The 27497-nt window shown below is 43.2% G+C and overlaps 1 protein-coding gene across 4 annotated transcripts in view; it reads left to right on the top strand.

Annotated features, from left to right (window-relative positions):
* LOC131683988 (ubiquitin carboxyl-terminal hydrolase 32) overlaps positions 1–27497 on the top strand; it is a 68436-nt gene that overhangs the window by 27238 nt on the left and 13701 nt on the right. For 2 of the 4 annotated variants that reach the window (XM_058966427.1, XM_058966428.1), the window contains exons 4-6: positions 2434–5051; positions 5314–5625; positions 5776–6080. In XM_058966427.1, coding sequence (XP_058822410.1) covers positions 2434–5051; positions 5314–5625; positions 5776–6080 — 3235 coding nt within the window. The remainder of the gene's footprint in view (positions 1–2433; positions 5052–5313; positions 5626–5775; positions 6081–27497) is intronic. The other 2 variants (XM_058966429.1, XM_058966430.1) reach the window with 2 other exon arrangements.

Below are 27497 nucleotides of genomic sequence, written 5' to 3'. Positions count from 1 at the left end.
TCACTCCAGACAGGAGTCACTTACTGTGGTCGATGGGTGTATTTTGTTTGCTGAACGACTCGTCTTTCTATCACAATATCGAAAACGATGCTTGGACCAGCTTCATCGTGGACATCATCCGGGCATGCAGCGGATGAAAGCAATCGCCCGAAGCTACGTCTACTGGCCCTCCATAGATGATATCATTGGTTATGTAAAGGCGTGTCAGCATTGCGCATCCGTTTCCAGGTCCCCTCCTTGCGCTGCTCCTGTACCGTGGTCGAAAACATCCGGCCCATGGCAGCGTGTTCACGTAGATTTTGCCGGTCCCATCGAAGGCGAATATTACCTCATCGCAGTGGATTCATACTCCAAGTGGCCGGAGATTGTGCAAACCAGAAGAATCACCTCTACGGCTACAATCAGTATCCTGTGTGGCCTTTTTGCTCGACTTGGTATGTCAGTGACTCTAGTGTCCGACAACGGTACCCAATTTACGAGCGCGGAATTTGCTGAGTTTTGCGCTATCAACGGTATCGAGCACATTACGACACCCCCTTTCATCCACAATCCAACGACCAAACTGAGCGTTTTGTAGACACTTTCGAAAGGGCCGTCAAGAAAATCCGAGAGGGTAGAGGATCAATTACTGATGCGTTGGATACCTTTTTGCTCGCTTATAGAAGCATACATAACCGTTCGGCTCCTGAAGGCAAATCTCTATCTGAACTTTTGTTCGGTCGCAAGATCTGAACCTGTCTCGAACTACTACGGCCGCCCCCTGCGACTGATCCGAAACCAATCGAGAAGCAGTACAGCCAGTTGAGATTTTTTAGTCGGAATGATCCAGTATTTGCCAAAATATATGCAAGAAACAGTTGGAAATGGTCTCCAGGTGTGATCGTCGAAAGAATTGGTGACGTGATGTACAACATCTATGTGGAGGACCGTCGAATGCTACGTTCGCATATTAATCAACTCCGTAGTCGAACTGTAACCGGATCAACCACCAACACAGTAGGACAGCAAACCAGATATGCTCAGTTTCCTTTGGATATTCTGTTGGACGTGTGGAAGCTGCCGAACTTACCAACTGATACAACATCGCAGTCATCGTCGACGCTGCAGCCAAACACCTCACAATGTGCATCGTCGACACCTCGTTGTGATCAGCCTCCTGAATCGGTGGTTAATCCATCACCTTCTCTACTGTCTTCGTCATCACATGCAACATCTTCCGAATTTAACTCAGCAGTTGAAGCAGATCCGGTGGCAGCACTATCACGCCGATCTTCGAGAGTTCGAAGAGCGTCGCAGTGGTTTGACCCGTACCACCTTTATTAAGAGGGGAGATGTTGGAGATAACTAAACTGGAGCGATGGCAACTCCGCCCTGCCATCCGCCACTCTCTGCGCTAGGCTCTCTAGTGACAGTCTTGCTGTCACTCCGAGATGCCGCCATAAGCGGAAACCACTTTTTAACCAGTCATCATTAACCAGTCAGTCATCAGTCAGTCCGTTGAGCACATGCTCTATTTTAACCATTCGTTATTCAAAGTATTTTATGTAGTCTGTACGCGAGTGTCTTTTTTATTTATTCAACCAGGCTCCCGACCTGCCCCCGACTACAACAACGGTTATATACTAAACCTATCAAATCGGCAACAATATATCACTGCTCAAAAAAGTATATGTAGAGCAGTTAACGCAAAGGACGCCCATTCTACCTATCGAACAGTTAACGCGTCGACCTGTCGAGCAATATCAGAATGCACGTACCCGAGCGCAGGAGGTATTGTTATCGTGTAATTATAATTAAAATGAATTTCAGGTGAAGTCATCGATTGTTAGTAATTGTAAGCAACAAACCGGGTTGTCGAAATCTACAAGTATATGTTAGTTAAAACAATTGCTTCCTATTTCTCGAAACGTAACAATTAAGAAGTTTGCACATGAGGCGACAGGACGCACACCACAAAAATATTCACTAGGGATTTTGTTCTACCTATTCTGATTGAAGTTGAAAACTGGAATATCCAACCAGCGACAATCGTTTTTTTCTCTTGTTCAGTGCTAATCCATAACATCGGAAATAATGCGTAATATAAGGCATCATTGTACGAACAATGCGCACTACTTCCGACGTTATTCCATTGCTTAGAGCAAGAGAAAATACGATTGTCGCTGGTTGGATTTTCCAGTTTCCAAGTGCAATCAGAATATTTCAACGCTGTTGCTGTTGCTGCATTGGAATAGCGAGAACAAAATTCTTGGTGAATATTTTTGTAGCGTTTGTCCTGTAGCCTCGTGTGCCTACATCTTTAACGAAGCCTAAATCCTAGATCACAACCGTTGCGTTGATTTATTGCAATGTTGCAGAGTTTTATCATCGCAATAATTCTTAAAAAACCCTAGACGAAAAACAATTTAAAATCAAACTTTTTTTCTATTCTAGATTTCTATGGACACTCTACTGCAACGATTCCGGGACTCACATCCTTAAGCAAGATTTCCAAAAAGCCATACAAATTGAAACTACGTACCAAAGCAATGTTTTGAACGCAACCACCAATTGTAGTATTAGTAATAACAACAATAACAATCAATCGATAGTGAGTAAAAGCAACAGCCTATCCAAATACACCGTAGCGTTGTTTGGTCAAAATGATCGAGTCACGTTCGATCAGTTCAAATCGTGGATCCAAATTTACAAGGGGGCCACAGTTCTGTCGAAGTGGCTGCTACAGGATGCATGCGTTAATCTTAGCTCGGAGCTGGAAACGCCCACTTTCTACCAGAGCCTGGCGGGGGTTACACACCTGGAGGAGCAGGACATCGGTGATCTGGAGAAGGTGTTTTGGTTGCTGAAGGGACTGGCACTGACTGGTCAGTTGGATCTAGAATCGCTTGGACCGCTGATTTGTCCACCGGTGCCAAAGGCGGCCCTTGGAGGCGTTTTCCTAGCGTTCGATGAGAACCATGACGGGCATATTGATTTCAAGGAACTTTGCTGCGGGGTTAGCGCTGCCTGTCGAGGACCGAATGTCGAAAGGAGTAAATTTTGCTTCAAAGTATTCGATATTGATCGAGATGGAGTCTTGAACTCTGCTGAGGTTGGTAAAATGGTGGAAATTCTACTGTTTGTCGCCAAAGAAACGAATGCTGTTTGCTACAAAAGTGTTACCAGTAAGAAAGTGACGGAGGAACTGTATCGAAGGGCGACCGATGTGAACCAGAGTTGCGAAGAAGGACATATGAAAAAGGAGATTCCAGATCCCATTCCAGAGTTTCGGTTCACCCAGGAGGATTTCCTAATTTGGAGTATAGAAAGCACTACCAATTTGGTTCAACCATTCTTGGATTTACTATTTGAGGTTTGTCACATCGTGCTTGGATTAAGGCCGCAGTGCAAACATTTGGAAGGGGATATAGTCCGAGGCTGGTTAGCTCGAGAAGTGAGAAGAGGCTACAAAGTCGGTCAGTTTTGGTACTTGATTTCGTCTGATTGGTGGCATTATTGGAGCCAGTATACGCAACCCCCGGCGAATACTAGTTGCGTTCACTGCAAAATTGCTTCCAGTTATGGTAGTAATCGTAAAAATGCGACCACCGCTAGCATTGCTGGTGTAGACGAAGCGATGATCTGTGATGAAAGTTTCACGTCGAACTCGACCGAAAGCATGGGTGATTTACTCAACACGGGAGATTCGTCTAGTCTTGGTTCTGGAAGCAGTGGCATTTCATGCGGTAGACACTCCGGCGGACCTCCGGGTGTGATAGATAACAGTAATTTGATATCACCTGTCCTTCATAAACAGATACCAACGTTAACGGGAGAAGGTGGACGACTGAAACTAGATTTGACTCTTGCTCAGCATCGAGATTTCGAGCTTGTTCCAGAATCTTTGTGGAAAGCTCTCTCCCAGTGGTATGGTGGTCCTTTACCGCTACCAAGGCAAGCTATTCAACCTCTTAGTACGGGAGACGTTGAGCTGGAGCTGTACCCGTACAATCTACGAATCATGAGACATCAGAGTGCACCCAATCAACAACAACAACAGAGCAATAGTGCTTGGGGTAGTATATCAGGTGGCTACGGTACTTTGACTACTGGTAGCTACCCAAGTGTTTCATCGGTTTTACAACCTCCAAAAAAGTATCTTGCATACACAGCAGCTTTCAGTCGGCTCGCCACTGTCAAACAAGTTGCTGAATTCCTTTGCCAAAGACTGAAACTCCGCGTGGAAGACATTCGGCTTTGGCACCTAGTGCCAACTCCTGCGGGAGTTACTGATGGGAATCTATTGGAAGACGATATCCTCACTCTTCAAGAACTGTCCATATCAGATAACGATCAACTGTTGCTGGAAATCCGCAATAAAGATCTAACCTGGCCGGAAGAGCTTGGGTCTCTAACACTAGCTCATAGCAGCAGTCATGGTAATCTGGATCGCCGTGGAACGCTTGCGTCCATTCAATCACAGCATCCGCCAGGTGCCACTGGGTTGCACAATCTCGGAAATACCTGTTTCATGAACGCAGCCCTACAAGTCCTCTTCAACACACAACCACTCACACAATATTTCATCAAGAAGATGCACATGTATGAGCTAAATGTCAGCAACAAACTGGGAACCAAGGGACAACTTGCGGTGCGCTATGCCGAACTCTTGCGAGAAGTTTGGACTGCATCACAGCGTTCAATTGCTCCGCTGAAATTGCGGTTTTGTGTCACTAAACATGCACCGCAATTTTCCGGCGGAGGCCAACACGACTCCCAAGAACTGCTCGACTGGTTACTGGATTCGTTGCATGAAGATCTAAATCGAGTGATGGAGAAACCGTACAGTGAACTGAAAGATTCCGATGGACGATCCGATGTGGAGGTTGCGACAGAAGCTTGGTCACAGCATCACGCGCGAAATCAAAGTATTATCGTGGATCTTTTCTACGGACAGTTGAAATCTAAGGTTACCTGTACCGGCTGTGGGCGGGATTCGGTTCGGTTCGATCCGTTCAGCTTGCTCAGTCTGCCACTGCCTGTGGAGAACTACACTTATTGTGAGGTTTTAGGTAAGCATTACACATGTTTTTTACAAAAAGTTATTTTTCCGAGTTCCGTACAGACTGATCACAGCGAAAAAATGTTGGTCTATAACTCAGGTCGGTAAAATGCAATCATTTCAGATTTAGCTACCGTTACCAATAGGAGAATTGTCAGACAACATGTTTCTTTTTGAGATGTCTTGATTGGAACTATTTCAGGAAAATGATTTTTGGAGAACGTTTGATTAGCTTCGTTGGAATGTTAATTATATTGTGGTAAAAATTTCAGTAACACTGCTGGATGGATCGGTCCCAGTGAAGTATGGCCTTCGACTGAACTCGGAGCAGAAGTATTGGGATCTGAAAATACAACTTGCTGACCTGTGTATCCTTGACCCCGAACTGATGTTGATATGCGAATTGTCGAATTCTCAAATCCGTTGTATCCTTCCGAACGAGCAGAAAATCAAACCTAGTACCGCCTGTGAGCTGTTTGTTTACGAACTACCAAAGCTGGATAACGTTCTTGTACGATCCCGGGCTGGTTCCGAGCTAGCTATCAACATTGAGAAAGGACTGAAAGATATTCAACGAACACCAGGTAAATATTTGTGTTGTGTGTACGCGGTTTTCGTTTAATTCAATGTTTTGTTTCTCGCCACCATCCATCTTTTCTTCTTTCTTCTCCATATCTGTCATTTTTATCATGCCGTGTTGTGTCCATCAATCGCAATACTTTTACCAAAAAAAGCTCTTCTACTACCGTCACTAGAGCCGAACCAGCTAACAACCAGCTCGGCCCATACAACAATCTCTTCCTCATCTTCGTCATCGACCACCGTAGATGAATCGGTGGCGATTACCGGCAGCGGCCTGCGGATAGGTTCTGGTGGTGAAAACCCCTTCAAATGTAGACCCGGTTCCAGTGGGACAACAATCGACTGCACTGGTCCGAGCGGTATCAACTTTCGTAAAAGTTCCGCCACGACGGCAGCGAAGGTAAGCCGGTGCTTTGGGAACACACTCTGCATGCCCCCGAATATGTTGTGCTTCAAGGTATGGTTGTGTATATAAGTTTACAGTAGAATAGTTCTAGCGCGTAGAATTTTGCTCAGATTGGTGCTTTCTTATTTTATTATTTTTAGTTAAATGGTTGAAATGTCCCTAAAGTCTCAATTATGTATTCACAGTATGCAAAAGCTAGCCCTCAACGGCTCAAAAACGGGCAAACGATTTTTATACAATATCAATTTTAACATTTCGGAAGTCGTGCTATTATATATTAGAACATTATGACTCAGATCGTCCAAAAATCAGGAACTTTGTACTTAACATTATTGTGGCATATCTTTATCGTGAGCTTGTTCGAAAATAATGGAGGCCAATGTTTACAATAACACAATTATCCGGGATTAGAATTTTATGTCCACATTGCAGGATAGATTAGTACTCGGTAGATCGGTTTTCACTAATTGGCAAAAGTTTACTTTTTTGTGGCTCTAAATATTCGCTGTATTGACTAAGCTTTAATAACTTGGGTGAATTACTACTTATAAATTTCGTAAATTCGCTGGCACATTGGGTTCGTCTATCGTTAGTTCTGTAACGTCGAAGGCATTTTATAGGGCAGTATGTTGTGCTCTTAGTTATTGGCACTATTTATTAATGACTTTCCACCTACTTTATCTGGGCTTACTTACTTACACTAATGATTTCGAAAAAAAAAGACTGTACAGATCAATTGTGGGTGAATGGAGAACAGTGAGTCTAGTTATGTAAGGTGTGCAAACTAGGCTCGATGTATTATCCAAGTCAGTCTTGGATCACATACATTTGGAGCAACATCAGTCAGATATTACATCAAGCTGTTCTTAAGTCCTATTTGGCAGTTTTCACGTCGCCACCCGCGTTATCGCTTGATAAGGCCAAGCTGGTGTCGAAGGAGTCATTTAAGGTTGTCTGACGTATTCTTGATGGTCACATCATTAGCTTTACTGAATTAGAATTGGCAGACAGCCTTTGTTGATTATAAGATTAGGGAATATGAATAAAGTGATATGTAATATCTTTTTCGTTTAAGATAGTTGGTGTGCGCGCCAGTAGAGATCCTTGATCGTTGATTGATTCATTGATTTTATTAAGAACTACCACCGATATGAAATCAGTTCAGGCTCAACCATTTCAGGAACTGTACGGCTGGGCCTGTGGCATTCGACTGGTATGGTCCATTCTCATCGGTTCGGACATCTTCATGGCTGGTTGGTGTGCTCCTACTTACAAGCGGATATATCAATTCCCTTGGGTGGGGGAATATGGGGATCACCTGTCACCTAAGAGATAATTCAAATTATTCAAAATTCGTTTTTATGACTTGACTTGACCAAGCACAGCGGCTCTTAAGAAATGCTAAGCAGCCATTTTGCGTCGGTGTAGTCTGCTCGTGTCGAGCCAGATGAACATTCGGATCGAGCAAACTTTCTGGGGAATCGTGGATGAATATTTCTCATGTGGTTTATGCGCGGAAATTTTTTGTGAAACTTTAAAATGCCTTCACCCTTCTAGCTACTCAGCATAATAATGATAGAAAAGAATTAAGGATTTGCCTGATCCATATCCTAATAACTACGTATATTGACTAGAACAGGGATAATCGAATTCCGTTAGAAGTTGAAGATGAAACATTTGTAGGAAAATGTATTTGCAAGTAAGGACTAACACTGCTATTATGTTTACCTTATCCATTAATAGTCGATTGATCCGCTTCGGACCTAGGTAACCATTTTGTCGGACCGCCCGATGACTTCCCTGGCTTCCCAAGTAACAATTGAAGTTTTATAGAATGCTACAAGTGCAATCTAAGTTTTATGAGTGGCTATAAAACTACCATAAAACCTCAATTGCTACTAGGGTTTGGCAGCATCACATTTCGGGAAATGGTTTTCATCTAGACACTTCTGCACTGCCCATGATCGTAAGTCAGTCCCATGTAGATAGGGAATCCCATAGAACTTGGGACTGACTTGCGATTATGGGCAGCACCATTCTGAACATGTCCGAGTATGCCAGGATCGCAGCATTCAGCACAACGTTTGGTATCCCATCCGGACCGGGGGCTTTTTTTGATTTCAGTCGCTTCTAAACTTTTACCAGCTGATCGTTAGTCACTTACCGATCGTCCGTGTTTGCTCCTTCTTCTTCGCCGTAAGGTGTCGTTGGCTAGGTAGTTCGCTCGTGCTTCGGAAAGAAACCCTCAGCTTTTCAACTTACTCGTGCACATTTCGGCTGGCGTCGACGGGCCCTTCATTTTCGCTAACACGAACCGGTATGCGTCGCCCAGGGATTGGCATCTACTTCTCGGCACAGTTCCTTGTGGTAATCTGACATGCTAACCTTGGTCTCCTTTTTTAAAGCGGCTGTAGCTTTTCGAAACGCTACCTTGCCACTAATGACAATCGGCTTCCGGCCGATCAACTGCTCGGTTAGCTGCTCCAGCATTAGGCTGAACTGCTCCACTGTCCACCTTGGAGGAGCATAACAGCTGCATACATAGACGCAGATGATTTTAGGGATCTGGAAGCCTTCTTATGAGCGTTCTACGTTTCTACAATCTATCCGCCACCCAGTTGCCGCTATCAAGGGAGATTTAATACGGCTCTGCAAATAAAGTATTGTAGCTGACTGTTGCAGGGATGACTCGCAGGACCGAAGACTTTAATAAACAGCAGGAACATACCACAAAACTTTTATTACTGTTGAACTCAAATTACATGTGTCTTTCTTTTTCTATGGCAGTTAATTAAAAGTGCACCATACACTGTGCGACGGTATCTCTTACTCTGTTGGGTAACAGCTAACAGTGCTTCCAGAATATATAACAGCTCTCCGCGGCGTACGAACGATTGCTACGTTGCTTTATAGATTCAGCTTTACGGGTGGCTTGATAGTTCTGTTAGAACGTCGTAGTTCAAACTCCACCGGACATGAAGGTTGCTGAGAATCTGTATGCTTTCTCGGAGTTGGTTGTTCCGCATCCGAAGAGGTTTCTGAAGTGGACAAACCAAAACTGGGCGTAGTTGTTGAGCTCTTAATCGAATCTGGAGTTACTGTTCGATCCGTATGGGCAGCCTCCGCTTCATGATCAGCGACATTCTCATCGAACACATGTCTTTCCCCTCTAAAGATTTGGTCGTCCCTTGGTGAACGTCGTAGCTCCGTACCGACCAAACGGATTTGATCGATATGTCTTTTTTATTCTCTTCCATCGTCAAGTGAAATTAGATAGTGTAGTTTTCCAAAACGTAGTTTAACTGTTCCGAATTCTCATTTGTTCTCGTGGACGTATTCTCGCGCAGCCACTCTAGACCCAACATTCAACTCACGTGTTTTTTGTTCGATTTCACTTCGCTTTGGATCGTTAGAGGGTACCATAAGGTCCAGACGAGAGCGCATTTGACGACCAAAAACTAACATCGATAGCGATCGTCCAGTTGCAGGGTGAATCATTTTACGATACGAAAGTAAGATGGAACATAATTCACTGTGGACCTCAGAACGATCACATTGCATAGCCTTTAGCTTGGTTTTCATAGTTTGAATGAACCTTTCTGCTTGTCCATTTGTGGCTGGATGGTATGGCGCACTGAACTTTTGAACGATTCCATTCATCTTCATGAATCTAGCAAATTCAGTTGAAGTGAACTGACGGCCATTATCACTCACGAAAACCGATGGAATGCCATATGCACTGAAAAATTCCCTACACTCATGGATAGTAGTTTCGGTAGTCATGTTACTCACAAATCTAACGACAGGCCATTTAGAATAAGCATCAACTAGTATTAAGAAATACAGTCCCATGAATGGACCGGCATAGTCTGCATGAACACGTTGAAATGGTTCTGAGGGAGTTTCCCAACAATGAAACGAAACACTCGAAGGATTTGATCTTGTAACCTGACACGACGCACAATTTTGAACTTGTCTCTCGATATCACCATCAATTCCTTGCCACCAGCAATATGCTCTTGCCAACGACTTGATTCTCGAAACGCCGAAGTGAGTAGAATGAAGCTCATCCAGTACTTTCTTGCGCAAAGATGGTGGTATATAAACACGTAAGCCTCTCATTATACAATCTTTCTGAAGGCTGAACTCTTCTTGTCGAACACCAAAACGAAATTTAGCTTCAACTATTCTGCCGCAATGTAACCCGCATACCAATTCCTTAACGTTCTGATCAGCCAGCGTAGCAGAACCCAATTCGTCAACAGTTAAAGGTAACGTTTGGATTGAATTTACTTCAACAGTTTCAGTTTCTTCGATTTCGGACTCGGGGTCAGTGATCGCAAGTGGGAGACGGGACATAGCATCCGCATTGGAGTGATTCGACGAGCGACGAAAACGGATTCGGTACTCGAACGATTGTAGAAATGCAGCATAATGTTGCATGCGCATAGCAGATAACGTTGGTAAACCTTTAGTCTCGGACAAAATCTGACTCACAGGTTTGTTGTCAGTTTCTAAGGTGAATTTACGACCATACAGATACTGGTGAAATTTACGAATGCCGAAAATGATCGCATACGCCTCTTTATCAACCTGGGAATACCGCTGCTGGGTTCTATTCAATGTTTGAGACGCGTACTGTAATGGTCTCTCAGTTCCATCCGGAAATACGTGACTGAGGACCGCTCCTACTCCATATGGTGAAGCATCTGTAGCCAAAATTAGCGGTAGTGTTGGATCGTAGTGTACTAAGAATCGGTCCGATTGCATCTCGTTTTTCACTAACATGAACGACTTATTGCACTCCTTATTCCAGCAAAACGGTACATCGTTTTTTAACAAGTTGTTCAACGGGTAAACAATCGTACTCAGGTTAGGAAAGAAACGTCCGTAATATCCTACCAGACCAATAAATGAACGAGCTTGTTCCTTATCCTTAGGAACGGGCATATTCTGAATTGCATCTATCTTTTTCCGAAGCTTATGAACTCCTAGCCGATCGATCATGTATCCGCAATATTCAATTTTATCTGAGAAGAAATCACATTTCTCTCGATTAGCACGCATACCATGAGCACTTAACCTCTTAAGTACTTCATCCAACCTTTGCAAATGGGACTTATCATCGGGCCCGGTGACACGAATATCGTCGATGAACACCGTGACACCTGGTATACCCAGCAGGATCTGCTCCATGAGTCTTTGAAATATAGCGGGCGCGGAAGCCACGCCGTACATAAGCCTTGTCGGCCGGAACAACCCCTTGTGAGTACTCAAGGTTAGTAAAGCTCTATCTTCTTCTCTCACTTCCAACTGCAAGTATTCTTGGGACAGGTCAATTTTAGAAAATCGTTCTCCTCCCGCAACGGATACGAACAGTTCCTCCACCGTAGGAAGTGGATGGTCATCGATCAACAAAGAAGGGTTCACAGTAAGTTTGTAGTCGCCGCATAGTCTAACCTTACCACCGGCTTTGCAAACTGGAACGATAAGTGTAGCCCAGTCCGATTGATCGACTTTCTCCCAAAAGCCAGCTTCAACGAATTTGACGATCTCTTCACCGACAGCATCACGAACAGCAAACGCAACAGGCCTTGCCTTTATGTAGACTGGCTTGGAACCGGCACGCAGATTGAAAGACGCTTGAACACCCGAAATTTTCCCAACATTACCATCGAAAAGGGAAGAGTATTTTGCCAAAAGATCCTTGAGCGCAGTGACAGTTTGTTGTTCAAAACTTTGAAAACTAGTAATAGAATGAACACCCGGTTTAAAAACGCGATTGAAATCAAGATTCAATTGGAGCAACCAATCGCGACCTAGTAGTGGGTGTCTTTTAGAATCCGCGACATGCAAAGGCAATCTGCACTCCTGATCATTTGAAATAATATCAACGTAAATCTTACCTAGAACGTTAATGTCTGCACCGCAATAACTCACTAACTGAGTACTGGTAGAGTTTAGTGCCAGGTGCGGAAAATGACACTTCTTGTCCGCGGCACTGATCAGTGAAACAGGAGAGCCAGTGTCTACCTCGAAAACCATTTTCCTTCCATTTACTCGCAGATCCAGCAGAAATTTGTCAGCCAAGTCCCGAATCCCTTGGACGTGTAGAATTTCTTTGATTGAACAGGTCTCGTCGATGAAGTGTGCGTCCTTCTTCTGCTCCCCTGCAGCCATCATCTTCTTCTGGCACACTTTTTCCAAGTGGCCCTTGGTTTTACAGAAGTTGCACTCGGTTGATTGATGTTTGCACTTGTTCGCAAGATGATCTGCTTCACCGCATCGAAAACACAGTTTCGGATTGCCATCCGGTGCAAGCCTGTACTTCATTTTGACAGTTTGTGATGATGGCAGCAACTGCTTCTTCTTCGTCTTGGTGTGCTCGATATGTTGAAATGTCTGCTGTTGAACTGGAACCATGCATTTCATCTGCTCCCTTGTGAGACATTTCCATACCGAAAGCGATTTCCTTAGCCTTTGCTAGAGTAAGATCCCGGATTTCTAGTAATCGAGACTGTACAGTACGGTTTCGTATGCCGAAGACAAACTGGTTGCGAATTGCGTTGTCTAAATGCTCACCGAAATTGCAGCTTTGAGCTAGCTTTTCCAAATCCGTAACGTAATCGCACAATGACTCGTAGTCGAGTTGCTTCCGACTATTGAACTTGAAGTTTTCCAAAATCTCCAGCGGTGCTGGACTATAATGCGCCTTAAGTAACGCAACAATCTCATCGAAAGTTTTCGTCTCCGAGGACTCCGCTTTAAGTTTGTTGCACAGCACGTCGTATGTTGCACTCCCCATGTAATGCAAGAGATAGTCCCGCTTATCCTCTTGGTTTATTCGGTAGATCCGGAACGAAACTTCTAAACGTTGTAGCCAACGGTCGAATTTACTAGTAGAAGGATTGAATGGTTCGAAAGTAAACGCAGTAGGCAACTGAGCAGGAGGAATAGCCATTTCGGGAAAGTGAGGTTATCTCCAGCTCCTGTGCTGATTTTCAATTTCCGGGTGCGGATTATCCTCGTCGCCAAGTTATTGTAGCTGACTGTTGCAGGGATGACTCGCAGGACCGAAGACTTTAATAAACAGCAGGAACATACCACAAAACTTTTATTACTGTTGAACTCAAATTACATGTGTCTTTCTTTTTCTATGGCAGTTAATTAAAAGTGCACCATACACTGTGCGACGGTATCTCTTACTCTGTTGGGTAACAGCTAACAGTGCTTCCAGAATATATAACACAAAGCGACGTCACTTTGACGTATCTGTCGTAGACTGCCACAACAGTTGCTGTGCGGTGTCACAGTGAGTCAGATTTATCTGGGTTATCTCCATCACCGTTGGGCTGCAGTTGCCCTCTTGTAGGCATAGCATTTGAAGCCTCCCGTCGTTTCTATTCGCTGGAGTACAACGCATGCACTTTGGCCTCTGCGTGCAGTCTCTCGCTAGATGTCCCGACTCCCCGCATTTCCAGCACATCCTTGATCTATTCGGGGCTTTGCGGATCCCTGTCCAAAGCACAAATACTTGAAGCAATTCTCCACTAGTTTATTCACTCGAGGGGCGACTCTCTATGAGAATCTCAACCAGCTTTGCCTACCCCCAGCGCCTTGTCAGTAGCGGTTACCGGTAAACGAATCATTCTCGGCATCCCTTCTTTAATCGGATCGTCATGTACAACTCACCCAGTTTGTACTGCTGCTTCAATACACATCTCAGCTCGTCTTCCGTCGTGATCGCGTCCAGGTACTTATACAGAATCATCGTCAAGGAATCTATAAAAAATAGTAATTTTTGGGGACAGTGTTGCCAAATATGCGATTTTTCCATTTTAAAACTTAAACTGCATTTTTCTCACAATTCGTGTATTTTTATTTTGAAAATGATTATGCAATTGTGTTCCTCAGATAGTTTTACGCATAAACACATCTTATGCATCAAGATAACTTGAGCCAATCCTCAGACACAGTCATTTGAAGTTGTAAATTAATTTTTTTTTTGAACGTTTCTCGCTATATCTCAGTAACCAAGCAGAAAGTCAAAATTCTGAAAACGCCACTTTGTAGAGTTTTTTTAGACAAGTGATGTGGCATATCTAACTCAGTTTTCCCCAAAATGGCGTTTGTCATAAGATAGCACAACAACGACGACATACCAACATGTGCAACGGTGAGGTTAAAGTTGATGCACATAGGTTGGTAAAATTCCTAGGAATCGATTGGAGATACTTAGAATGACCGCACGAAACGTGTGTACCCGTTTTATCCCAATTTTTCCCTTATAGCCGTGTAAAATTATACTTACCCTACATTTCAGTAAGCGGCTGATAAAAAGTAATAATTCTTATTTACAAAAAATCGCATTCAGGCTGTTTCCAAAACGTAGTCAGGTTTAACTGAAAACACAAGATATGAGAAGAAGTAGGGTAAAGCGGGCTCACACGTTTCGTGCGGTCATTCTAACTATCTGTAATTAATTTCTCGGGTTCTCATAAATAAGAAATATTCCGCACACAGCCTTTTTGTTGAATGATTAACGTCAAACTTGAGTGCTGAGAACTGGGGTAAAAGGGTTCATATGCTTCGTGCAGTCGTTTTATTATTTTCAACCAATTCCCCCGACTATTTTATATAAGAATGTATACATTTGATCAGTCGCATTCAGCCTCTTTCAGAAATAAAGGACCAGATTTCACTTCACACTTGAATTACGAGAATTGGGGTAAGACGGATACATAAGTTTCGTGCGATCCTTCTAGCTATCTTCAATTGATTTCCTGAACTTTTTTACAGAATGATTACTACTTTGGATGAGCCGTATTCGACCTCTTCCCTAAATGTAAAACCTAGTTTAACTTTAAACTTGAGTTATAAGAAGAACACGGGGTAAAACGGGTTCACACATTTCATGCGGACATTCTAACTATCTGACATGGATTCCCAGGACCTTTTCACATAAGCAATACAACTATTAATCAACTGCATGTAGACTCTTTCCGAAGTATATTTCCATGTTTAATTTGCCTTTTGAGTTTGGGAAAAAATGGGTAAAACGCTTTCACAAGTTCCGTGCACCCATTATATATATCTTTAATCGCTTGCTTGGAGTTTTTTGCATCTGAAACACTATTTTTGATCAGCGGCAACGGGCCTGCTTCCGAGATATTGAGTAAAGTTAAACTAAAAACCCAACATTCGGGGAGAATTGAGGTAAAACGGATTAAAAAGTTTTATGCGGACAATCCTACTATCTTGCATAGAATCTTTGGACTTTTTTGCTTAGGAAACACTAACTATAATAGTCTGCATTCCGTTTTATTTCAAGTTATATAGCCAGTAATAAAAATAAACACCAACAAAAAGGGAATTAGGGCAAAGCAAGTATGATAGTGTACTTTGCGGTCATTTTAAATACTTGCAATCGATTCCCCAAACATTTCTAAATAAGGAGTGCACATTTTCTGTAATTGTGCTTAGCGTTCTATCACACCATTGACTAAAGTCGCGTTTTTGATACTTTTTTCCCACTGTGCATCGGTTAAACCTAATAATAAAAAGAAAGCACCTATCTGAAACCCATTTTGTTAAATATTCTTAGAGAATACAAGGTGGATTGGTTTTTTTTCATAATAAGTGGATTAATAGTCGGCAGAGTAACAGTAGTCGGTATTGTAAACCCTTGTAGAAAACTTTCTCTAATAATATTTAACAAAATTAATAATATTTTTAGAAGTTAGTATTGTTGCGTCCGTTTCGTTGGCTAGTTTGTTAAATCTTATTTTTTCGTGGCCTTTAGTTATCTGTTCTTTTCTAATATTATAATTCATAGTTATGGATCTTATCAGTATTGGTATATGGTATAATTAGGTACTTCCTCAAGTAGGCAATTAATGCTTTTTAAACACCTCGTATCTGGATTTTATTCTTATCTTTCTAAACTATGATCTGTCGATATACTGATTATTCTCTGCACAGTCAGCTATCAGCCGTTAGTTTTTGTTATATTCTGATCATTGGTGCAGCATCTTACTTTAATCTCTTTTAAAATATTGAAAATTATATCTTGCAATATTTAAATTCTGCTAGCTTTTGTCAAAATTTGTAAGCGCATACCAAATGGAAATCAATCGACACTGCTGTTACAATAAATCAAACACGCAATTTGTTTTACCTTTTTCCTTAAGCTTAATCTTGTAATCGTGCATATTAAATCTGAACCGAATGAAATGAAGTTTTTCAGGCTTTAGAGCGCTTATCTCAAGTGTCTTTGCAAGTTTACCGCACGAGTGCGTTCCTCAACTACACAGTGTTAGTTCCGATCTCATTTAAGTTTCTCCTGAATATCCACGGTGTGTCTAAAACCATTATTAAGGTTGGACAGAGAATGCGCAAAATTCGCAAATGAAAAAAGCAGTTTTTTCCACACCGTATGTCAGATCTTCATAAAAATCAATCAGCGTATGTAGAATGTTGTTACAGTACTGCTGATTGATTTTTATGCAGATCTGACATACGGTGTGGAAAAAACTGCTTTTTTCGTTAGCGAATTTTATCCTTTCTCTGTCCAACCTTAACTATAAAAAATTGCCATAAATTTGGCATACGGCATTCGAAAGATACAGTATCCAAGCATCTTCTCAGAGAATTTCAAAATGATCCATCGAGAGATTCGAGAGAAATGGCGATTTGAAGTTTTATGACACGTTTCATAAGGCTACCCACGGGTTTGGTCCTATCTTTATAAACAAAAAAATATTTGTATACTTATTTGGTACTTGGCATTCGAAAGATATAGTAATCAAGTATATAGTATATAAGTTACCATTTAATTATACAAATATAATACCCAAAAGGTGTTGTTTATATGCTGCGCTGAAAAAATATGAAAATAGGGTTGTCTACCTAACGTTAACTATAACGTGTAAACTAAAAAAAAATCCGCTAGTTGGTCTGTTGTCGAACTAAAAAGCATCTGAATGTCAAATTCTCTTGTTAAATTCATTTAGACAATAAAACTGACAATAGTTAGAGATGTGAACAGATGCATTTGTTGTATTGATAACATCCCCTTTGACCAGTTTTTGACATCTGTCAACCCAACCAGCAAATCACGAATGTACAAAATTTTCAACAAAAAACCGTAGCATAACATAAATTGATCTGAATCAGCAAATACCTTCATATTTTTATATGTATATGTTGAATATGTTGAATTTTATTTTCCATGATTTTTAGTTTGCGTTCGCTGCATTGAACCAATGTATAGAAAACGATGTCATCGTTTTTAATAAAAAATAGACTAAATAATGATAATACATATTGTTCCGAACGACGACCAACCAGCATCGGGGCGCGAAAGGTTTACCCGGGCGACACGCAGTAGAAAATGAACTATAGTTATCAGGAGTGCCAATGCACGCAAGTTAAAGTGAGCTAAGTGTCATGCAGATTAATTATACCTACTTATACACGAACACAACAGATTAAAATTTCTTACAGCTAGGACGTCATACAACAATTATAAAACTTATAAAAAATTGTAAACCCTAGTTGAAATCGTTGGACAGTGGACACAGAAAATTTGGACTAGAAATGTAAGATTTTTTGAATTATTATAAGTTTAACTAACACCTAATGGATTAAAAATATTTACAGCTTAAAAGCTAACTCTTGCTCAAAAGCAAACACGAGTTGTGCTATTCGGAGGTCCGAAATCCATAGCTGTTCCAACACATATAGTTGAGATCATTTATATTGTCTATTATTTGAGGTAGACAACTCTATTTTATATTCTTCTGCCGGAAAATTGTTGATAAAACGTCTGCCAGTTAACTAATAAAAAAATAATTAGAGTCAGTCAACAAACCACTGATATATGGCCTTCCAACATTCCAACTTTTATTCAAATTTTTTAATTTACACGTTATAGTTAACGTTAGGTAGACAACCCTATTTTCATATTTTTTCATCGCAGCATATAATTAACACCTTTTGGCCATTATATTTGTGCAATTAAAGGTTAAGGTTTTTCTTTAAAACAGCGACACGTATAAACGACTTACATAGTCAATGGACAAACATGGCTTCATGCTTGAAATCTGGTAGAAAACCCATCTTTGACCGCATACCGCATTCAAATCGTTATAACTTTCGATTCCGTCAATGAAATATTTTCAAACTTGCAGCGGGGATATACTTGATTACTGTATCTTTTGAATGCCGAGTACCAAATAAGTAGACAAATATTTTTTGGTTTAAAAGATGGGACCAAAACCGTGGGTGTTTGCTGGTAGCCTTATGAAACGTGTCATAAAACTTCAAATCGCCATTTCTCTCTCGATGGATCATTTTGAAATTCACTGAAAAGATGCTTGGATACTGTATCTTTCGAATGCCGTATGCTAAATTTATGGTCACTTTTTATAGTTAATAATGGTTTTAGACACACCATGTCATATCATTTTAGTTGATCGCTTTTCCGAGGATCGCCCTACATGTCCAGTACACACCGTAATCTGCTATCAACTTGTTTGTAGAATTGAAACAATCAGTTTTTTAATATGCACTTGAGCATTGAGCGCGATAATATGCTTTTTCTAGTAATGGGTGATTTCAATGCGATTTTTATTTTAATATCGATCCTTTTACCTCGAACAAATCGTTTGTTTTTCATCCGATCTTTGCGGTTCGATACAAAATCGATTTCGATTTTTTTAAAATGCCCATCACTGTCTTTCTCTAATACCACACATCATTTGGAGGTACAGCGCAACTAGGAATATCAGCGATTTATACAGAGCATGTTTAAAGCGACTCTGTATACTACGAAACTAGCTGAACCCAGAAAATTAGTCTATTTAAACAAACATTGAACAATATTCTCTCTTGTTCTGTGCTCGTTTCAAGCAGTGGCGTAGTAAGAAAATTTTTCGGGGGGGGGGGGGATTTGAAATTTTTTGTATATATATGAAAAAATGTTCAAAAACATTCTGAGCAGGAAAAAATGTTCAAAAACCAACAACTCAGGGAACAGGTTTGGGTAGTCAAGGTAGCTGTTGGTATAGAATAAATGCTCTTCCCCTACGAGGACAATCTGGGCGGCAAACTTCAGACTGTCTAATTTACTGAGCCCTTCAGATCCCTTGTGCCATTCAGTACCACTTCCTCGTTGAGCTTCCGACTGGTTCGCAAACTACTCGGTCTAGTCCCCGACGATAGATCTAGCCTACTCCGACGAAAAGTTCCTCGGCGAGAGAAGTTCGAGCCAACCAGCCAGGTGCTACGGTCAGTTCGGCGATTCCGGTAGAGTGGGGCATCCGGTTTGCTGGTGGTGTATCGTCGCGGTCTAAGCGGTCTCGTTCTCGGCGATGAATCTGACTGTAAGCTAAAGGAGAGGTCCCAGACGAAAGAAGTTCTTCCGATACCGATTCTTATTTGGTTTCAATACCACAACTTCTTGAGCCCTTTGACTCCGTAACCGGTGCCATTTGGCACCGCAACTCCTTTAAGCCATTTAGTTCTCTTCTTGGGCCATTTAGCACTACTTCCTTGATGGTCCATTCAGTCCTCGACTTGTTCGCGAACAATTCGGTCTAGTCCCCGACGATGGACCTGACCTACTCCGACAGAGAATTCCCCGGTGAGAGAAGTTCTCCCGAGATCGAGCTAATCAGCTAGGTGCCTAGGTCAGTTCGGCGATTCTGGTGAAGCAGGGTATCCGATGCACTGGTGCGCCGATGATCCGCGACTAGCGGTGTCTCGTCGCTGTCTACTCAGTCTAGTCCCCAGCGGTGAATCTAGCTTACGCTAACGGAGAGTTCCCTGGCGAAAAAAGTTTTCCCAATATCGATTCTTCTTTGGTTTTCGCTATTTTTCTATAGGAACAACCGGTGGGGTGCCGTAGTCGGTCTGGCGAATCTGCATGGAGCGTGACGTCCGGTGGTAGAGTGGGGCATCCGGTTTGCTGGTGGTGTATCGTCGCGGTCTAAGCGGTCTCGTTCTCGGCGATGAATCTGACTGTAAGCTAAAGGAGAGGTCCCAGACGAAAGAAGTTCTTCCGATACCGATTCTTATTTGGTTTCAATACCACAACTTCTTGAGCCCTTTGACTCCGTAACCGGTGCCATTTGGCACCGCAACTCCTTTAAGCCATTTAGTTCTCTTCTTGGGCCATTTAGCACTACTTCCTTGATGGTCCATTCAGTCCTCGACTTGTTCGCGAACAATTCGGTCTAGTCCCCGACGATGGACCTGACCTACTCCGACAGAGAATTCTCCGGTGAGAGAAGTTCTCCCGAGATCGAGCTAATCAGCTAGGTGCCTAGGTCAGTTCGGCGATTCTGGTGAAGCAGGGTATCCGATGCACTGGTGCGCCGATGATCCGCGACTAGCGGTGTCTCGTCGCTGTCTACTCAGTCTAGTCCCCAGCGGTGAATCTAGCTTACGCTAACGGAGAGTTCCCTGGCGAAAAAAGTTTTCCCAATATCGATTCTTCTTTGGTTTTCGCTATTTTTCTATAGGAACAACCGGTGGGGTGCCGTAGTCGGTCTGGCGAATCTGCATGGAGCGTGACGTCCGGTTCGCTGCCGTTTCGACGACTCATACTCGCTGCTCTATTGCAGTCTAAACGACTAGTCCTCGGCGGTGGATCTAGCTTATACCTGCGGAGAGTTCCCTGGCGGTGATTGCTCTCCCGAAACCGTTGTTCGATGTCCGCTGTAAGACAGTCATGATCTACATCAGCGGTTCTCAACCTTTTTCGTACCACGGACCCCTTAGATATCACACTGGGTTGCCGTGGACCCCCACAGATAAACATCAATTTTGTATGCTATCAATATGTTATTTTCAATTTGTTAGGAAACAAGATTTGAAATTTCAATATGCACTCGGAAAACATATTTTTCTTCGCGGACTCCCAGCAATGACTTCGCGGCCCCCTGGGGCCCGCGGACCCCAGGTTGAGAATCACTGATCTACATAATATCTCTGTTTACTGCGTTCCACGTCTCTACGTCGCTTGTCATTCTGTAGGCTACATTATCCGGGTTGATGTCCGGTTCTCCCATTTTAAGTAGCTCCCTGCACGTCACTTCAAACCTCGGACATTCAAAGACTCTCCTCGGACATTCAAATACTTGAAACCTCGGACATTCAAAGACGCTCCAGGCACAGTGTTGACATTGCGTACCCACACCGATGAAGATACTCCTTAAGCAGCCGTGGCTCGGTAGAAGCTGTATCAGGTTGAAGGTCATCTCTCCGTGCATTCTATTGACCCACGTCGACAGGTTTGGATGAGCCAGTAGGTCCACTTTCCTTTCTCCGTATTATCCCATTCCTGCTGCTACGTCATCATCGAATCGATTCTCATCATCTTCCTCACGTTACTGACATTTCATTGATTGTAACACTTGATATCCTCCGTCAAGGTAATGTAGATGGGGATCATCTCGACATCAGGGCATACTGCCTCCGGTACGCAATCGCAACTCGTACGACCAGTAGTCGAAGCGTCCTGTTCAGCTTTCCGCGGTTTCACTTGGTTTTCAGCACCGCACCCCAAGCAGTAGATAACGAAACACTAGATAAAGACCCGACATTTCGCATGTGTAATCAACGTGGTTGTTTAAGCTCAATCAGTCGTGGATTATCACGCCCAATTGCTTCAGTGCACGCTTCGATGCAATCATATGCCCTTCGATGGTGATCTGTATCCGCTGAACCCCTTTGCAGTTGCTGTCCAACAACAACGTCTTGTGGTGAGCTATTTGCAGCTTGACCCGTTCATCCAGCTCTCGATCGCATCTATTGTCTCCGTCACCGACACCTCCATTTCTTCAAGTGTCTCACCGTTATTGACACATCGTCCACGAAACCAACGATTTTCACTTTCCTGGGCAGCCGCAGTGTTAAGCCCCAACAGTGATAGAATATATTCGTAAATCTCTAGGAATTAATTTCGTACAAACAACTTTCATAAAATATACGAATTTTTCGTACATATGATGAATCGTTCGTAGTTTTATAGAAACACTTTTATTTTTTATTACGAGTTTTTCGTGAAAACCACGAAATGACTTTCGTTAGCTTATTACGAAACAGCTTCATTCAGCAAACGAGTCGTTCGCTGTTATATATCTTTATAATATTTACGAGCACCATTCGTCAAACTGTCCACGTCAAAAGAGCAATATGGAGCCATTGTTGCTATTCGTCAGATAATTGCTGTTGTCTGACTATTTAGTAGTCGTATCCGTGTCCACCGGTTGCAGGAAGATTTCCTGAACCTCTTTCGCTTCCAGTTGATTCAGAATCTGGAGCAGTACCAGTTGAGCCGTCGCGAACTGCTCGTTGATTTTGTATGAATAATTTTGAGTTTTTCTCTGCCAGAGCGATATCGGTGTTGTCAAACATCGATCCTAAAAGATCGAATGCGACCAAAGAAATCGTTTGTAATATACATAAACGTTTATTAAAATAAACGAAACTTTCGTTCATTAAGCGGCCATTTCTTCGTATCACAAAATCGATTTGGACACATCGATTTTTTTAAATAAAAAAAAACATCGATCCTAAAAGATCGACTGAAAACAATAAGAGGCCAATAAATACGAAAACTTTTCTAAGATAAACGAAAAAATTTCGTGCGACCAACGAAATCGTTCGTAATATACACAAACGTTTATTAAAATAAACAAAACATTTCATTTCATTCACGAAAAATAATGTCGTTATCAACGATAACATTCGTGCAGTGTACATTAAATGTGTAAAATTTACGAAAGCTTTCGTTCACCATACGACCATTCTTGTTAATGAAATGAACGAAACTTACTATTTACAATGCACGAAAATAGGGTAGACGAGCCCTTATTCATCTCATTAGTCGGGATGTCACACTCTTTCGCGGATAACTCGGCTTTCAGTGATTGGAATGCTCTTAAATCGGTATCAACATCTTTGCTTCGTTCCTAATAAGCAGTACAATAAAAAATCTCGCCTGGAAAATGTAAAATACTCCCGTTTGAGCGAAGCGAAAAGTCGGGTACAACGCACCCTTATTCGTCCTACCATTTGAGCCAATGCGTTGAATAGAGAGAGCAGATACTGCTCCAACTAATGTGTTCAAATGGGTAGGATGAATAGAGGTGCTAAGATGCATTAGGGCACAGTAACCCTACTTCGTTGCAGAAAACGACGAATGAATTCGTGCATTGCATGACTTATTATATTCACGAATTTATATTATCAGTGCATCTTACATCCCATTCCAAAGTGTTTGACAGAGAATGGAGCCCTGAGTAACACCCGCTGCGACTCGTATTGCCTTCTGCCCTTTTGTTCGTCTGGTACAGCAGTGCTCTACTCTGGGAGTAGCTCTTCAGGATCTGGCTCATTCTTTTATGCCACGCTGCGGCATTGGTCTATTCGAGGCTGGATGGCCCGGTGACTTCCCTGACTTTGGCAGCAACATCAGTTTCTGCACCTTCCTCATTTCGGGGATTACTATCGTCTAAAGACTTCAGCAGTAGCAACATGGATATGCCAGGATCGCAGCTTTCAGCGCCACGGTTGGTATTCCATCCGGACCGGGGGTTTTCTTTGATTTTAGTCACATCGACGCGTCTTTGAGCTCGTCGTTAGTCACTTGCCACTCGACTGTGTTACCTCCTTCTTCTTCGCGTACGGTGTTGGTGACCAGGTAGTTGAATCGTGATTCGGGAAGAGACCCTCAACGATTATCTTTAGCTTACCCGGGCATATTTCAGCTGGTGTCGACGGACCCTCGTCTTCGTCATGACGACTCAGTACGCGTCCCCCAGGGACTGGCGTTTATTTCTCAGCACAGCTACTTATGGCAATTGGCTTGCTAAGCTTGATCTCCTGTTTTAAAGAGTCCCTAGCTTCTAGATACGTCGCTTGCGCTCCTGTCTCACTCTCCGATCTTGCGCTCTGAGCCCGCCTTCTGGATCTAAGACAAGCAGCGTATAGCGAACTGAGTTACTCATTTAACCAGTAAGCTGCATGCCGTCTACTACATGGCCCTAGTTTTAGTGACATTGTAACGTCACAAGCCGTCACAATCCTTCTTGTTAGCCGTCAGCCGTATCAACGTACTTGATTCCGTTGTTCGCCGAAGTAACTCAACAAAGAGGTTTTCGTTAAAGGCTTTCGTCTTCCACTTTAGCTTGCTGCCCGTCCTTCTTAGTGCTGCAGCAGGGTTCCATTGGCCGATGCGGTAGCGAACCTTCAATCAAACGAACCTTGGCGTATTTGTTGAGGTCACTAGTTATACAATTTGTGTTAAGCCGACAAATAGTTCAGATGGTATCATCAGAAACATGTGGTCTGAAAAACGCGAGTTCGAATTGCAACGTATTCTCATTTGTTATCAATATTTTTGTTGTTGTGCACAATAATATACTCTGAGGCAATCAAAATAGAAACGACACTAAGTTATTTTGAAAGCTCAACTGATATTCGTCAATCCCTGTGGAGCTGGAAATGAAGTTGCTGTAGAGTGCACTGTGAACGGAAAATATGTACAGCAATCGTTCGGTAACTGGGCGCTCTTTAACTGGGCTGCTTTTTAACTGAGCGTTCGGGACCAAAGTTGATGCACCGTAGGTGTATCCCGATTCGTATCAGATATGTGTGCGTGGAAGAGTGAATGGGGGTAAAGTATATATCGTGTCTTCGATTTCGGTTTGATAGAAAATGACGGACCACGGCATTAAACAGACGTCCAGATAAGTTTTGTCTTTTTTCGGGACAGTTTCTCGCCACTAGAAGGAAGTATTCAGTGCGCGCGTGCGACGGCGATATAAAACCGTCAAATAGTGCCGGCCCGTGGTTCGGGCACAAGTGAAGTGTGTGGTGTTGACTCGCCATAGAGGGATCAGTCGAACGAGCCTAGCTCTCCTCCACAGTTAATCGCCAACGAGAACGAAGTACGGTGAACAAAAGTTCCCCCTGGGAAGTGCACTGCGGTGATTTCCGGGAACGATTGCGGCGAGCAAGTCGATTCGGCGATAGTATGCCAACCTTGCAAGGGAGGTTCCAACAAAGGAGCCAAGCTCACCTCCCTAGCTAAACGTCAAGGACCGCTGCGATAGCAGCCAACTATAACCAGCATTCGCAGCAGGGAGAACGCGGCCGTTGGGAATCCCGGCCGGTCGAAAGCGATAAGAAACTGCAACCCATTCCCGCAGCAGCATTAGCGAAGTGTGCAGAACAGAGGAGAATAAAAATCGGTAAATTTATTAATTTATTTTGCCTGTTTACCCATTTCTTTGTTTATGTACGAAAGTCCGAAATTCTTGTAGAGGCACCTAGGCCGCCCTGACAAAGGGTCAGTCGGGCAAATAAGAACCCGAGTAGTGGGCAAAACCGCTACTTACAAGTAGAATCTAGTGATTAGCATCAAATCCGCTGAATGCGAACAGATGCCGTCACTGGAGAGAGCTGAAAACGCCGATCCCAAGCTGCAGAAACTGGGGGAGAACGTAGTAAGAAGCAGCCGCACTTAGAGGTGTCAGATGCTGTGCGAGCTGAAGAGAGATTGATCAAGAGCTCGACCTATCAGGACGTGAGAGCTTTAGTTCAGGTAGCAGTGGTCGAGTACAGGAATTTTAACAAGATCACAACGGAAGACGAAGTGAGGTGCGCGTCAATAGAGCAATGTAACCTGGAGAGAGAGCAGATATCAATCAGGTTAAGGAAGGCGTATAGTGGCACACAGGCAGCGGCGATACGCTTATCGCCAGTCGCAGCCAACCAGCGTATGTCGACCCGTAATATCAAAGTCGGATGATGTGCTCATTACAATTGGTCTCTAGAGCAACTAAACAAACAAAGAGGTGTTTCAAATGCCTGGGTTTCGGCTATCAGGCAAGAAACAGTAATAGCCCGGACATATCTGATCTGCGCCGAAAATGTGGGAAAAAGGGGCACATTGCTAGACACTGCACAAAGCAATCGACGTGCAGGCTCTGCACAAAGTATGAGGGAAAGGACCACATAACGACAGGCTTCTTTTGTCCAGAGTACAAAAAGGCGAAGGCAGGCCAATGATGATGGAGATAGATCCAGCCTAATTCAATCATTGAGACATTGCACAGCAATTTTTCTGGCAATCAACAGCAGAAACAAAGTGCAATTATTGCAGAACCGTTTCGTGTTCCTCCTGATAACGGTTACTGGATGGAGGACCGTACAGGGATGGCGGCAGTCCAAGTGATGGGCGGTTTTTATGTCCAAGAGGTGGTGGATAGCACAAACCAAGGCTTCGTGATCGCCAGAATCAACGGAGTATACGTATGTAGCTGTTGTGCTCCCTCATGGTGAACAACAGGCAGCAGAATTGGATGCTGGACGCACCAACTGACTCGTTAGTTGGACGAACGCCGCTTATTATAGGAGAAGATTTTAACGCTTAAACCGTGGAGTGGGGTACCAGGCTGACCAACACAGGAACTTTCAGCTTGTTGGAGGCCCTTGCGAAGCTGGATGTAAAGCGGTGCAATAAATGTTCTGCTAGCACATTCCGTAAAGAAGGTCGAGAATCCACCAACGACGTAACATTCTGTAGTCCGTCGCTGATGGATAAGATGAATTGGCGAGTTAATGAGCAGTACACAAATAGCGACCACCAGTCGATCCACTACACCATTGGTCGGAGGAATTGCATTGTAACGCGGAGATTGCGGACTGGCGAACGCAAGTGGAAAATAAAGGACAATTTCGAATACCTATGAGCTGTCGGAAACATTAGCGAGGGCATGTGACGTAACATCACCGAGGAACTGCCGGCGTCCGGCGTATTGTTGGAACGAAAGGCTCAGCATCCTCTGTGCTGCCTACCCAAAACCCAGAAGACGCGTTCAGAGAGCAGGATATAAGGTAGTCAGAGACGAACGTAAGGTGACATTCCGCGCGGCTAGGGCCGTTTTTTAATGCGAGATAGTACTTAGGCCACCTGCTATAATGAGCTGTGCAGAGAAGTAGACGCTAACACCTGGGACAACGCTTACCGTGTTGTAATGGCCAAGATCAAGGGTTCAACGACGCCAGCTAAAATGTACACTGACAAACTGAAGATTATCGTGGTCTTTTCCCGAAGCTCTACCAAACCGCACGGCCACCTACATCGTACGTTGATGCAGACGTTGGAAATGCCGGTGATAATCGAGTCTCCAATGACGAGCTTCTTATAGTGGCAAAAGGGCTGAAAGCGAAGAAAGTTCCCGATCCGGACGGTATCCCCAACGTGTAACTGAAGACCGCGATCGATGTTCAGGATACTTCTACAGAAATGCCTGGACGAAGGTTACTTCCCGGATAGATGGAAGATCCAGAAGTTGGTAATGTTGCCACAACCAGGGAAGCCACTAGGAGATCCAGCATCGTATCGGCCTATAGACTCTTGGTAAAATTCTGGAAAGGGTCATTCTCAACATG

Source organism: Topomyia yanbarensis, chromosome 2 (genome assembly GCF_030247195.1).
Source record: "Topomyia yanbarensis strain Yona2022 chromosome 2, ASM3024719v1, whole genome shotgun sequence".
NCBI classification, from domain to species: domain Eukaryota; kingdom Metazoa; phylum Arthropoda; class Insecta; order Diptera; family Culicidae; genus Topomyia; species Topomyia yanbarensis.
Note: the sequence above shows the minus strand (reverse complement) of the source record. Positions and strands in the feature narration are given on the sequence as shown.